This window comes from Haliotis cracherodii, unplaced genomic scaffold, assembly GCF_022045235.1.
Source record: "Haliotis cracherodii isolate W230 unplaced genomic scaffold, xgHalCrac1.p SCAF_25, whole genome shotgun sequence".
Classification (NCBI taxonomy): Eukaryota; Metazoa; Mollusca; class Gastropoda; order Lepetellida; family Haliotidae; genus Haliotis; species Haliotis cracherodii.
In genome coordinates this window covers 3,126,349-3,141,518 of record NW_027266281.1, presented here as the reverse complement: position 1 = coordinate 3,141,518, position 15,170 = coordinate 3,126,349, and the positions used below count along the sequence as shown (strand labels likewise).

Below are 15,170 nucleotides of genomic sequence, written 5' to 3'. Positions count from 1 at the left end.
AGCAATATTCCACCACTATCACGGCGGGGGTCACCAGAAATGGGCTTCACACATTGTAGCCATGTCGGGAATCGAACCCGGGTCTTCGGCATGACGAGCGAACGCTTTAACCACTAGGTTACCCGACTGCCCTGAATTGCGATCTTGACTATCGACACAGATCAAGCTTAAAATAGTCTTTTTCAGTAAAATCCATTGAAGTGAGTGAATATAGTGCCAATAGTCATTAATGCAAGTGGGAAAGTTTAATTGACACGACAGTTTGTTCATATATGTGGCAAAAAACAAAACAATAGTACATCATATTAAAATTAAGGCGTAAATGTTAAAATGATCGCACCTTAGAATATGCTATGATAGTAACAAAAGACATTTGTTCACAAACGGACTGTTCATTGTGAAATATATAATACAATATTAGAGTCATCAAACTGTATTAGTATCAGAAACTTTTCATAAGAGGTCCTGATTAGAAAGTACTAAATATTTCATTCTAATCACGAATTCCAATTGTAATACCAATTTGTAAAAAAATAATGAAAATTCTGCTTACATAATCACACTTATTTTAGCATATGTTTTCTTTTTTAGTATGATTACTCTGAAATGAATCATTCGTAAAACATACGCTATATACAAACAGTTTCGTGCAATCTCCATATATACGAGATTTGAACATGAGCTTTCAAAATAACCTTGAAAATGGCAGCGAAGTGTGGTATGTTAGAGTGACGTCCCTTGGAGGAAGTGGTTATCGTTTGGAAAACGTTCAAAACAGAGGTCTTACGTACAACACGTGGAGACTCTGCTTACACTGTCATGATCTGAGACTCTGTGGTGTTGGTGGCGTAAGTTGACATGGTCATAGAAAATGTTATTTGCTTTTAAAATCTAAACTGAACTTGCTATATATTGATTATTATCACTTCAGAATGTTCAAATTTGGAAATAGACTTCTGGTAGCCAATAGCCTCGATAGAGTCCGGAATGACAACCTTCTTGGCACGGTGACTAGTCAGTATGGCCGAGACAGCGAGTCATGTTGTCGAATGCTTCCTCAGGCTCAGACACAACTGCACACAAAGATCAGTTTTGTTTTGTGTTATTTCTAAAATATTTGGAAATTAACCTTTACTGTAGATCTAGAATCTACTACTTTATCTACTCAATATAAGATTATTGAAGTCAATTCTTAAGTAATATGAACCCCCCACATAGTGTTACACGCTCGTTGGTTTATCATCTTCCCAAGGCAAGGGAGTTAACCGACTATAAAAGTCCAGTCTCCACCCTTGCCGAACTAGGCTGGTATTATGGAGTTACATTTTGGCTGGACTAACGTGTCTATGCATAGTCCAATCAAAAGTGTGCGACCAAATCGAAATCCGGTTCGTAAACTGTCCTGCAGATTTCCATCAATTGCAGGATTTGCAAAGCAAGTGCACCGCCAACTCGTTGTCAACAGATATTTTCCAAATCTTTTCATGTTTTTAATCAAGGTGCTCACGCATTGCGCGATGTAAGACCCGTTTTATCACAACATAGACCTTGATTATCGATCAGATAGATCGTCTTGACTGGGCGCCACTGTTTTGTTTGAAGCAAATGCAAGTGATACGAGAGGTGGAATCTGATTGGTCTAAAAGAGAGGCTCAGAAGGGACATAACTAGTAATAGCCACTGGTTGCGCTACGATAGAGCCTAGGAATTCCAGCCTAGTTCGGCAAGGGTGGAAACTGGACTTTTAAGGTCAGTTAACTCGCTTGCCTCGGGAAGATGTTGGTTTATATGCAGGTATATATATATATATACCGTCACTTTTTTTGGTCATTTTTTTTCGTGTTTTACGTGTCGGTCAAGGGATTGCTTGGGGTCCTAGCTATTCTAACCTGGACCCTGTAGGAGGCCCAACTCTAACTCCAGGCTGAAATCACTCTAGAGTGACTTACATTGGGTCTAGGGGCTCAGATCACTCCTCCTAGGCTCTAGACCCGCGATTCTCTGTGCAGAGTTGCGTCCCTTTGGCACACCACAAACCTATGATTGTGGGTTCGAATCCCAATCCGGCCCAATTATGTTTTTTAGGTTTGTCAGCACCATATCTGTGCTCATGGGTTTCACCAAAGTGGTAAACGTCTGAGACCTGCATCATTTCAGGCTTTCCTCCCACATTAAGCCGACACACCGTGATATGACTGGAATACTGTTAAAAGTGGCGTTAAATACAACTCACTCACTCACTCACTCACTCTAGGCGTTAGAGCACTCGGTCACTCGGGTTGTGATCAAAACAACCAATAATAACAATAATGATATTTTGGCAAGCCTTGGAGTTTTTTTCACTTTTATCAACTCGTGTTGATATGTTTGATATCAACAGACACTTGGGTGAGATTTTCTTTTTAAATACTTTTTACCAAACTTTTGTTAAACTATTCCCAATCTGACATTTTTTACCTGTCTGTTGAAACCTACAGTGGGTACCCGGGTAGGGTCGGGTAATAGAGGAGAGGGTACCCTGGTCAGCGTTAGAAATTGGCACTAGTCCTATAGTCCTTGCAAACTGCGACCCATGAAGATTCCAGGGTAGAGTAGGGCTTCAGCAACCCATGCTTGCCGTAAAAGGTGACTATGCTTGTCGTAAAAGGCGACTAACGGGATCGGGTGGTCAGGCTCGCTGTCTTGGTTGATGCATGTCATCGATCCCATTTGCGTGGATTGATGCTCATGATGTCAATCACTGGATTGTCTGGTCCAGAACTCGATTAATTACAGACCGCCATCATATAGCTATAATATTGCTGAGTGCTGCGTTAAACGACAAACCAACCAACCAACCTTGCCAAACTGCCCAATAGTTTTTTTTCAGGGTTTTGCTATATGTTATCATTATAAGGACTAGTGGACGAAAACTGTCCGTTTCTACCTCTGCTGGTAATAAATTTGGACTCATCCCAGCCCCAATCAGCAGGGCATGGAATTGATACCAGATGTTTGGGATCAGCTTCCCATGTGCAGTGATATGCGTAGTTGTACACAAAACATTAATTGGTTAATTGTGATTTATGTTGCGTATTTATGCAAATATTCAGCTTGTCTGGAGCTCTGATGCACCATGCTATTTTCATTTGTTGTCATGGAAATTGCATTGTTTATGATTTCTAGATTTCACAATGGACCAACAAACAGCTCAGGTGTTGTTCAGAGAGGGGGCTACGTTCATCTTCCTGGATGTGCCGGTCAACACAGAGTTCGGCATCGACTATGATTCCTGGCAAGTGGGGCCGAACTTCCGCGGGGTCAAGATGATTCCCCCAGGAATCCACTTTGTGTACTTCAGGTGCGTGTCCTTCCTCCACAGAGAAATAATCTTCCTACACAGGGAAATCATCTTCCTCCACCGGGAAATCATCTTCCTCCACAGGGAAAACATCTTCCCGAGGCAAGAGAGTTAACTGACTTCATAAGTCCAGTTTCCACCCTTGCCGAGCTAGGCTGGAATTCCTGGGCTCTATCGTAGCGCCACCAGTTGCTAATACGAATTATGTCCCTTCTGCCTCTCCTTTGGACCAATCAGATTCCACCTCTCGTATCACTTGCATTTGCTTCAAACAAAACAGTGGCGCCCAGTCAAGACGATCTGATCAATAATCAAGGTCTATTGTGATAAAACGGGTCTTACATCGCGCAATGCGTGAGCACCTTGATTAAAAAGATGAAAAGATTTGGAAAATATCTGTTGACAACGAGTTGGCGGTGCACGTGCTTTGTAAATCCTGCAATCGACCGAAATCTGCGGGTAAGTTTACAAACCGGATTTTGATTTGGTCGCACGCTTTTGATTGGACTATGCATAGACTCGTTAGTCCAGCCAAAATGTAACTCCATAATACCAGCCTAGTTCGGCAAGGGTGGAGACTGGACTTTTATAGTCAGTTAACTCCCTTGCCTTGGGAAGATGTAGGGAAATAAAATCCAAGTGTTATTCTTTGTTGCAAGTTTGTGCCACAGGGCTCTCACAAAGATGTAGGGGGCATAGGTGGCCCAGTCGTCTAAGGCGCCGTGATTCGCTGTGCAGAGTTGTGTCCCTTGGGCACGCCAGAAACCTGTGATCGTGGGTTCGAATCCCGGTTCGCCCCGATTATGTTTCTAGGTTTGTCAGCACCATACCCGTGGTCGTAGGTTTCATTGAAGTGGTAAATGTCTGAGACCTGCATCACTTGGGGCTTTCCTCCCACATTAAGCTGACGCCGCGATATAACTTGAATACTGTTAAAAGCGGCGTTAAACCCAACTCACTCACCCATTCTCACAAAGGTGTAAAGATTCCATCTGAAATGGAAGTAAACCAACTAGAATATTTTGATCCATCTTCACACTCGGTGAATTTCATTTCATAATTAGCTTGTTTATAAGCGTAACAAATGATTTATGTGGGATAAAACTTTCTTAGTAAAGTACAGATTCACAGACTTTTCTCAGACTTTCATGTTGTGGAAGCCTCGGTGGCTGAGTGGGTTAGATCGCTGACTTTGTGTGCTGGCGATTTGGTGCCTCACTCTGGCAGTGTGGGTTCGAATCTCGGACAGGACTCAAACCCCAAAAGAATATGAGAATCTGTACTTTATTTAGAAAGTGTTATCCCAAATATAACATTTGTTACATCTGACATCTTTCTAAAAATGGCATTGTGTGTTTCATGGATGATAAGAGGTTGTCATATAAAAAGTTTCTTCCTTCTTTATGGAGATTGGTAAAATCGTATTCAATGTTGGAGTCCCCTGGGATGGTGTATTAACCACACACTAGACCCGGGGTAGAATAGGTCTTCAGCAACCCATGCTTGTCGTAAAAAGCGATTATGCTTGTCGTAAAAGGCGATTATGCTTGTTGTAAAAGGCGACTAATGCTTGTCGTAAAAGGCGACTAACAGGATCAGGTGGTCAGGCTCGCTGACCTGTGGATAGATTCTCATGATGTAAATCACTGGATTGTTTGGCCGAGACTCGATTATTTACAGACCGCCATCATATAGCTTGAATATTGCCGAGTGCGGCGTAAAACAACAAACCAAACCAAACCACTGTACCTCTTCCATGTTCCATGTTTGCCCAGATTCAGATTGCGACAAAAACATATCATTGGCTTCATATTATATACGTCATCACAAGGGATTTAAAAAAACTCTGAGTTTGCCTTCAGTCCCAAGAACTAACTGTACTTTCATGAATTTTGTCCATGACATTATGGCCGTAGTAGTATAGACAATGACATTTCTGGACCACTTCCACTAGAGCCAGATTAATATACCTCTACCATCACTACAGAGGGAATTTTTTATTGATGTTTCTTTTAATATGATCTCATGATGATCGCCGAATCGCAAAATCATTTTGACATAAACAATTCCCTCTGTAGTGGTGGTTAGGTATATAAATCTGGCTCTAGTGGAAGTGGTCCAGAACTGTCAGTCTATACTACTCACTCGAATACCATGAACCTCAAGCCCTACAGACATCCAAGTGGTGAGTGAGAGGATGTTAGTTATGTATAGTGATGGGAGTTGACCTGACTTTCATATTGCAATTTGTTGCAATATTGACTCGAGTATTGTGATACGTACCGCAATAAATTGCAAGCGTTCTGTCATCTGCACCTGAAAAAAACCAAGAGATTCCCTACACATTTTGACAACTTTGTTATCGTCCACTAGCAAAATGTCTATTGTTGCAATACATATAACCATGTTCTTTTCATTCGGTTTAAAAACACACCTGCAACCGAAATTATTTGCAAACAGAGCTAGTATGAGAGTGCACTGATTCACCTTAGTAAAGAACAATGTTCAGATAAGACAACGATATATCTAAATGTTGCACAGTGATGTCTTTCAACTGATATTGTTTATGATATTATTTCAAACTGCAGCGTGGGATAACTATGCTATCCCTAGTGAACAATCACAAGGACATGTTAAAGCCTTTGGCCCCAACACCAGTTGAATAAATATTTGTAGAGATTTTGATTTTATTTAACATGGGATAAAAGTATATAGAAATGTATTCTGAGCATCTTAAATTACAATTCATGAGTTGAACATCACTGATGCCTGTTGTATCCTTGAAGCTCACAAAAAGTGAATTAAGAAAGTAAATATCTTGTATGTTTGTTTGTTGTTTTAGGTTCAGGATTTCCTTGGGATATCCCGAGAGCCTAATCTATCTCCTGTTATCTGTCACAATGTAGGATCGCACATCTAACTAAAGGGAAACTTTCTACCAGGGCAGAAATATGTGCATTATACTGGTATGGACAAATGCCCAAGACAGACAGATTACATCACACACACTGAACAAACATCCTTTTACTAGATGTGAGAAGGAAATCCTGAACATATAACAATGGAATCTGCTTCCATCCATCCATCCATCCATCCATCCACCCACTCTTCCATCCTACCCCCCTCCATCATCCATCCATCATCCACCCACTCTTCCATCCACCCACCCAACCACCCTTCCATCCATCCATCATCCACCCACTCTGCCATCCACCCACCCAACCACCCTTCCATCCATCCATCATCCACCCACTCTGCCATCCACCCACCCAACCACCCTTCCATCCATCCATCATCCACCCACTCTTCCATCCACCCACCCAACCACCCTTCCATCCATCCATCATCCACCCACTCTTCCATCCACCCACCCAACCACCCTTCCATCCATCCATCCACTGACTATTGGAAAGTTGAAGTCATCACTCTTGTCATACGGTCTTGTGGACATCTTCTCTAGGCAAGGGCGTTAACTGACTATTAAAGTCCAGTTCCCAACCTTGCCGAACTAGGCTGAAACTTCAGAGTTACATTTTGGCTTGACTCATGAATCCATGCATAGTCCAATCAAAATTGCATAACGAACTAGACATCCGGTTCATAAACAACATGGATTTCAATGAGCAGATTTCAGTGACTGCTGATTTTACAAAGCATGTGGAACGTCAACTGGGTGTCGACAAATATTTTGCAAATCTTTTCCTGTTTTCAATCAAAGTTCTCAAGTGATTTGATGCACTTCGTGGGTTATGAACCATTTTATTTCAAAATATATCTTGTTTATCTTGGTTAGGCGCTGCCATTGTGATTGAAACAACTGCAAGTGATATGAGAGATGGAATCTGATTGGTCAATAGGAGGGACATGGAAAGACATAACTCGTAATAACCACTGCTGGCACTGCGATTGAGCCCAGAATTTCCAGTCCAGTTCGGCAAGGGTGGAAACTGGACTTTCATAGCCTGTTAACTCCCTTGCCTTGGGAAGATGTCTTGTGTTTTGTCACTCTGAATTTTTATGCATAGATATAAATATCAAACGGACGGGTCCGTCTCGTAGTTTCCTTATTTAGGGTGGGTAAATCAGTGGATGATATCAAATCATCAATATGTTTACATGAAGCTTTAGATAACCTTCTTGGACAAATGGACCCGTGAAGATTCTGGGGTAGAATAGGTCTTCAGCAACCCTTGCTTGTCGTAAAAGGCGACTAACGGGATCGGATGGTCAGACTCGCTGACTTGGTTCATGCATGTCATCGATCCCAATTGCATGGGTCGATGCTCATGATATCAATCACTGGATTGTCTGGTCCAGACTCGATTATTTACAGACCGCTGTCATATAGCTGGAAAAATTGCTGAATGCGGCGTTAAACAACGAACCAACCAACCAAATTTTGGACAAATAGCATTGGTCTGACTTTGACTTAACAAATGCAAAGGATTAATTTCAGAAATATATGAACAAGTAATTCAAGATCTATCTCTTTCCAAGTCTCTGCATATCTGTATTAATATCAACAATGCTGGATATTATATATAGACTTTCGTCTTATTTTGTACCATGTATCTTATAACAAAGTCAGCTAGGACGAAAGACTTTGTCATATTCAAATGTAAGAAGAAATGCTTCCTTCCATCCCCCCAAAGGACATTTAGTATTATATATACCTTTTCATAAAATCCACAAAAGTTAAAAAGAACAAAGTCTTATTCTTTTACTGTATAAATATGCATGAAAAACGGTGTGCATGCTGCGTAAATCCGTGGAGCGTGCACATCTGCTTCTGTGTTCAGACGTCCATAAATTCTTATGAATAAATATTAATAATAATAACTACAGACTGTTTAATATCAGAGCACACAAAACACTGTGGATAACAATACAAGCATGGTTGTGTTATAAACCTGAGAGTATCAGTGTTTAATCTAAACTCCTGTTCAAAGTTATCAGACAATTACTATTGGGCAATGGTTTATTGATTTTATAAACCTCCAGTGATGTCATCCTATTGATCTCCAGTGGGACTAAATGTCTTAAACAGGGATGTTATAATATCCCCGGGATATTAGCTAAATAATATGTTATAAATCCCCGGGATATTGGCTATAAAATATGTTATAATATCCCCGGGATATTAGCTAAATAATATGTTATAATATCCCCGGGATATTAGCTATATAATATGTAATAATATCCCCGGGATATTAGCTATATAATATGTTATAATATCCCTGGGATATTAGCTATAATATGTTATAATTTCCCCAGGATTTTTGTTATATAATATGTTATAATATCCCTGGGATATTAGCTATAATATGTTATAATATCCCTGGGATTTTAGCTATATAATATGTTATAATATCCCTGGGATTTTAGCTATATAATATGTTATAATATGCCCAGGATAGTAGCTATATAATATGTTATAATATCCCCGGGATTTTTGTTATATAATATGTTATAATATCCCCAGGATATTAGCTATAATATGTTATAATATCCCCGGGATTTTAGCTATATAATATGTTATAATATCCCAAGGATATTAGCTATATAATATGTTATAATATCCCCAGGATATTAGCTATATAATATGTTATAATATAATGTGATGTAAAATCAATAACATATGTTTTCCTTATATTCCCGAGGTTCGAAAACGCAACCCTTGTATCTGTAGCCCAGTGAGTGTACCACAAGGCTACAGAGGCGTTGATAAATCACAATGCTTTTTCAAGTACTGTACGCCAACAACAGATATTTAATGCCCGTCTCCTGAGGTTCATGGAAAGTGTGTTTGAAACATAAAAAATATTGATAAATATTGTTGTTTTAAGTTTCTTTTTTAGGTTTATATGTTAGATAAAACACTTCCCCTCGGGTTTTTATGGTATTTAAAACCCTTATCCTTGTACGCCCCTTGTATTTTTTTCCATGGATGCTTGTTGTAAATATCATAGAAATGATTGGACGTGCTTTTTCCTACACAAGTAGGCATTGTATTAATTATACGTTCTGTCAAGGTGACCTCATTTGCATATTTATCGGATGGTGATACCAAGTTTATGGGGCCGGTTTATCACGTTGATGATACTCTCCGTTCTATAACAAACCATGCTGTTACCTCCCCCTTTATTTGGCCACACCCGTCCCAAGTAAAACCATTCTCACTCACTTACCAGGTGCTTTATATTTCTATCCCATCTCCCCCTAGAATCAATGGAACATTCCATGTTTCAGTGCATGCAACAAGGAGGGGCAGACCGCCCCTAGAAGTGGATTCTTCCACAACTTTCAGCCAAGGGAGATCGTAGTCCGGAAATGGGACAAGGTGACGGAAGGTAGGTGTAATTCATTATTTTGGCTTTATGGCTTAACCCTTTGGAGGCCAAGTTAAGTATTCAGACACACATTTTTGTAGGTCCTGAGAAGTGAACATTAGGCAAAACTTGCGGCCATGCAGCATTGGGTCTATCTCTAACTACAGTAAACTACGTTTATAACGAACACGCTTACAATGAACTGAGAGATATAACTAACTATTTTTGGTCCACCTATGAACAATATTCCAGCTATCCCACAATATGCGGGGGCACGAGATGACTAGCAATTTCATTAAAATCAGATCTATGTTCTCCCTGCCGCTAAATAAAGATCTGAGGACATCCCATTAAGCTTCACGTCAGGACGACCTTTAGCGTACGTTGACCGACCACTGAAATTACATCAGCCAAGTCGACAGAAGCCAATAAGACAGCAGCCTTCTTGAGCTTTACGGCCCTCGTTTCAACCTGCCGACTTCCATTTTTGTCGTCGCTTGAAAAATATATTGACACGGTTCTCGATTAGTATTTTGAAACCTGAACAAACGAACATTCCAGAATGTCTAATATATGGTTGAGAGTGTATGGCAGTGATCCATGTACTGTGCAACACGTCTTCTGTTCAAATGTTTATACCACGGAACCGAGAGATGGACTATAATTTTGACGGAATCAGTCGTACAAGCCATAATTGTCGTTCGGAATACCCTGTGTTAACGTTTTTGAGGTTGCATGATTAGAAAATACAATTCAACAGTCACTTTCATGATCTGAGTAAGCGATGCTTTGATTGGTCGGATGAAAGGTTGTTCTGACATGACCCGTAATGGGATGTCCTCTTTGTTTAGCGATAGCGAGAACTAAGTTCTGATTTTAATGAGATTGAACGACTAGTTGCCTGAGGCGCAACAATTCACTGGACCTGTGAAGATCCGGGGTAGACTTGGTCTTCAGCCACCCATGCTTGCCATAAAAGGCGACTATGCTTGTTGTAGGAGGCGACTAATGGGATCAGGTTGTCAAGCTTGCTGACTTGGTTGATTTATGTCATCGTACCCCATTTGATTGTGGGTTCGAATCCCGATTCTGCCTGATTATGTTTCTAGGTTTGTTAGCACCATACCCGTGCTCGTGGGTTTCACCGAAGTGGTAAACGTCTGCGACCTGCATCACTTTGGGCTTTCCTCCCACATTAAGCTGACACGCCGTGATATAACTGGAATAATGTTAAAAGCGGCGTTAAACCCAACTCACTCACTCACTCACTCATTAGATTGACCCTCCATTTAAAGTTTACTGAACCTTCAGGTCGCTGCTGTTTACCTACGACTTGTTTCTCAATTAAATGCTACTTACCCACAACTTGTTTCAGACATGACCAGCGACGGAGTGACTGCAGCGGACATGGAGAGATTCTCGACCAACATGCAGGAACTTGACAGATTCCTTGGGCCCTACCCTTATGAAAAGTATGTGTGACAGACACGGTAGACTCTGCTGATCATTGTTCATAATAAAACTGGGGCGGTGGGGTAGCCTAGTGGTTAAAGCGTTCGCTCGTCACGCCAAAGACCTGGGTTCGATTCCCGACATGGGTACAATGTGTGAAGCCCATTTCTGGTGTCCCCCGCCGTGATATTGCTGGAATATTGCTAAAAGCGGCGTAAAACCATACTCACTCACTCTCATAATAAAACTGTGATCCAGAATTCCATGTAATAAAGACAGGTATTGTTATGTTTCACACAAACAACACAAGTCTTCAGTTGTGCTCCAATCGCTGGATCATGTCAAACAGTATAAAATTTCTAATTATTCCCTGCACGAAGTGGAAGGGTGATTATAGGAATGGTGCTGTCCATCCGTCCATCTGTCCGTCCCATTTTGTTTCTGGAGCAGAACCATGGGAGATATCTTAACCAAATTGGCACATAGATTGGTGTAGTGGTGAATCGGTGCCTTTTGATAGTTTGGGATTTTTGAAAAAAATAATTTTGGAGTTTCCATGGCCACGACTTTGACTTAGACTGAAAATGGCGGTAGTGCTCATTTCAGGCGCAGATCTTGAAAACCGGACAATATTTCTTGCCTTGCACCAACTGGACATGTCATGTTGGGGGATATGATGATTTAATGCTTGTCTGATCTGGTATCACTTTCCAGTAAATATGGAAATGAGGCCACCTAGCACGTTGCCAGTAAGATCCGGGTTAGAATAGGTCTTCAGCAACCCATGCTTGCCGTAAAAGGCGACTAACGGGATCGGGTGGTCAGGCTCGCTGACCTGGTCATTGATCCCAAATGCGTGGATCGATGTTCATGATGTAAATCACTGGATTGTCCGGTCCAGACTCTATTATTTACAGACCGCCGTCATATAGCTGGAATATTGCTGAGTGTGGCGTAATACAACGAACCAAACCAAACCAAAAAGTTGTCAGTTATTATGCAGATTATATTTATATTTGTGTTAAGTGGATGTCTACATGTCAGGTGAGATAGAGTGGACTAGTTCTTCTGATAGTTTTTTTAAATGTGGGATCATTTTTAGGTTAAGCATGGAACAAAATATGTTGTGTAAGCCCTGCACTGGAGATTTGGTGTTCATAGACTCTGTATCTGTGTCAGCAAAGAAGTGACACAATCTTCTGGACTAGTACAAGCACCCACACAAACCCACCATGGGCGGATACAGAGGAGGGGTTGCTGGGGTGCGCACACCCACCCACCCTTTTATTTCGATTTTTGTTTTTCTGTATAAATTATAAATTTTCTGTATAAACAATAAATAGATCTTAATCGTGCATCCACGTCGCTATATAGCCTGCAACCTCGGGGTATCGCGGTACTTGTCATGTACGCTAAACGGAACAAAATGCACTCACTAACCTTTATGATTATTCGTGTTCTCTGTATCAGATATCATTTATTTTATCATAAAATGCATATTTTACTGATAAAAGTTAATTATTTACTTTAGTAGCTCCGAGTAAAAGCCGGGCCTCGCGCTCTGTTTGACAAGGGAGAGAACTCCATCGTATCGCGGTACAGAGAAAAGTTGTGTATGGAGGTCCGAATTGGACAAAAAGAGGACATAATTCTACCAACCACTTGCTATGATCATGCTAGACATGAGTGATTTGTCCAGACAAGTGCAAAGACAGCACAAGTAAAATTCTAAATGTGTTATCAGCAATAGGTATTCAATGCATTTTTACCGAAAAGTAAGAGAAAAATATTTGTATAAGTCAACAACAACATATCAGAAATGATATTTTAAGATGTCTAAAAAAAATTGGATGACAGTAATTTGTCGCAAAATGGAAAAATGTTAAAAGTCAACAATAAATATATAAAAAGCACTCCTAGTATGCCCAAAGTATGTATTTATCTATTGATTACTAGTGAAGAACGTATTTCTAAGTTTGGCATTATGGCCCTTATGATCTCCCAATAGATTCTGGGCACAGAGCGGGAAAAAATGTGCGGACTACGTAACTTCCTTTACCTCATTAGTCGCCATGAATATGCAGATGATCTAGTTCAGGTCGATAGAGAAAGTTTACTTGGGGAACTGCGGGTTATATCGTTGGCCATTGATAGATGGGGGTAAGGCAATATTACAACAGATGCCAGAAATATGTATCAACGGATTAATAACTCCTTATTTACAGCAGACGGAACATTCCGAGGAAATTGAAACTGTTTACGAATTGAGCACTTCCTGGTTACCGATTTGCATTAATAGACAGCCGCTAAGAGGCGTGTCCCACGTGAACTATTGGAAATCACAAATGCCGCGATACGATGAATGCCGCGGTATCATGGGGTCCGAGTATAAGTGCAAAAATCGTGTACGCGACGTTAAACCCCATTTCACCTCACCTCAACTTAAAGCCTGTTATAACATGTTCAATGTTTTGGACGTGCATTATCTTGCTGCGATGTGACACTATGTCCCTCCATTCGCACAAAGGGTAGAACATGATCAGGGCCCACTTGCACAGAGCGGTCTTAGCGCTAAGATGATCGTAGCTCCCATGCTTTAACATAGGCTTACGGTAGTTGTAGCGCTAAGATCGATTTGTGCAAGTGGGACCTGGAACCAAATCCTCCTGGTAGCGTTTCAATTGCCATAAACAATGATGAGTTCTCCCATGAAGGTTGATGTTGATGATGATGGTGATGATGATGATGATGATGGTGATCTTGTCTTGTTGCAGCTACAAGAAGTGGGTATCGATGACAAGCCACATATCCAACACTGTGCTGGAGCACGTTCTGCCAGACAACGGCCTTGTACGTTCCGTCACCCAGTTCGAGTCCAAGGCAAGCACGTCTCAGTCCAGGAAGCGAGACCGAGAACAACAGTCGATGGAAACCGATTCCACCCCGAGTTCATCTAGCGATGCTGTATCGACGGAAGACAGCGAGACGAAGTTCCTCCCTCACATGACCGTCATCCCAGGAACCAGCATTCGGTACAGCAACATCACGAAACGCCGGTACCCGTCTGGCGCCACACCCGCCGAGGTCACGCGATACAGCATGGATTCTTCCTTCCTGCTGGAGACCATTCTCAGTGAGCGGTATTCTGACACATCCCTCGGAGTTCTCGGGGAAATCCAGTTTGCATTCATCTGTTTTCTGATTGGTCAGAACTATGATTCGTTCGAACAGTGGAAGAAACTGGTTCATGTTCTGTGTACGAGCGAAGAGGCTCTGTGTGTCCATACGGAACTCTTTCTTCAGCTGGTGACCGTTCTTCATTTTCAGATTCGGGACATACCGGAAGATTTCTTTGTTGATATTGTGTCACAGAATAACTTCCTGACCAGCACGCTGCAAGAGTTCTTCTCAAACTTGCAGTCAAATCCTGTTGATGGTAACCTTAAACGCAAGGGGCTGAAATTTTGTGATCATTTAACTGAAAAGTTTAAATGGGATTTTATGGCTGAACCTGAAGACTATGCACCTGTAGTTGTTGAAACTGAGTAATAAAAGAATGCAGGATTTAGTGTTAACGGTGTCTTTTCTCTGAATGGTTTCAGGCCTTATAGCCCAGTGGTCTAATGCCACTTTTCAGTCACCTGACTGTTTTTTTTTGTCATCCGTTGTGCATTATCCGTTGTACCATATCCGTTGTGCATCATCCGTTGTTAACATCCTCCCAATGAAGCTGGGACTTCACCTGCTTGTTCCCGCCGATGATGATTTGATATGTACAAAAGTTCAGATCTGATTTTCAATATGGCCACCACAGCAGCCATATTGCAAAACCTAATTGGGGGTGGTGATGACACCAGGTGTTCGCGAAAAGGGTAAGCATGTCCTGTCAAACAGGAACCATCGCCATTCACACCTATAGAACGTGTTGTCTGACGTTGTCTGATGTTGTCTTACGTTGTCTGACGTTGTCTGATGTTGTCTGACGTCTGATGTTGCACAGCAATAATCCTAGAAAAAAAGATAAAAAAAGAAATTTGGTATATGACTAG

At 41.2% G+C, this 15,170-nt stretch overlaps 1 protein-coding gene across 1 annotated transcript; it reads left to right on the top strand.

Annotated features, from left to right (window-relative positions):
- The first annotated feature begins 753 nt into the window (after positions 1–753).
- On the top strand, positions 754–14,680 carry LOC139472819 (protein AAR2 homolog). Its single transcript, XM_071255295.1, has 5 exons — positions 754–848; positions 3,166–3,340; positions 9,590–9,690; positions 11,045–11,141; positions 13,896–14,680. The coding sequence occupies exons 2-5, from the start codon at positions 3,174–3,176 to the stop codon at positions 14,668–14,670; spliced, it is 1,140 nt and encodes a 379-aa protein (XP_071111396.1). The 5' UTR covers positions 754–848; positions 3,166–3,173; the 3' UTR covers positions 14,671–14,680.
- Positions 14,681–15,170: the final 490 nt, after the last annotated feature.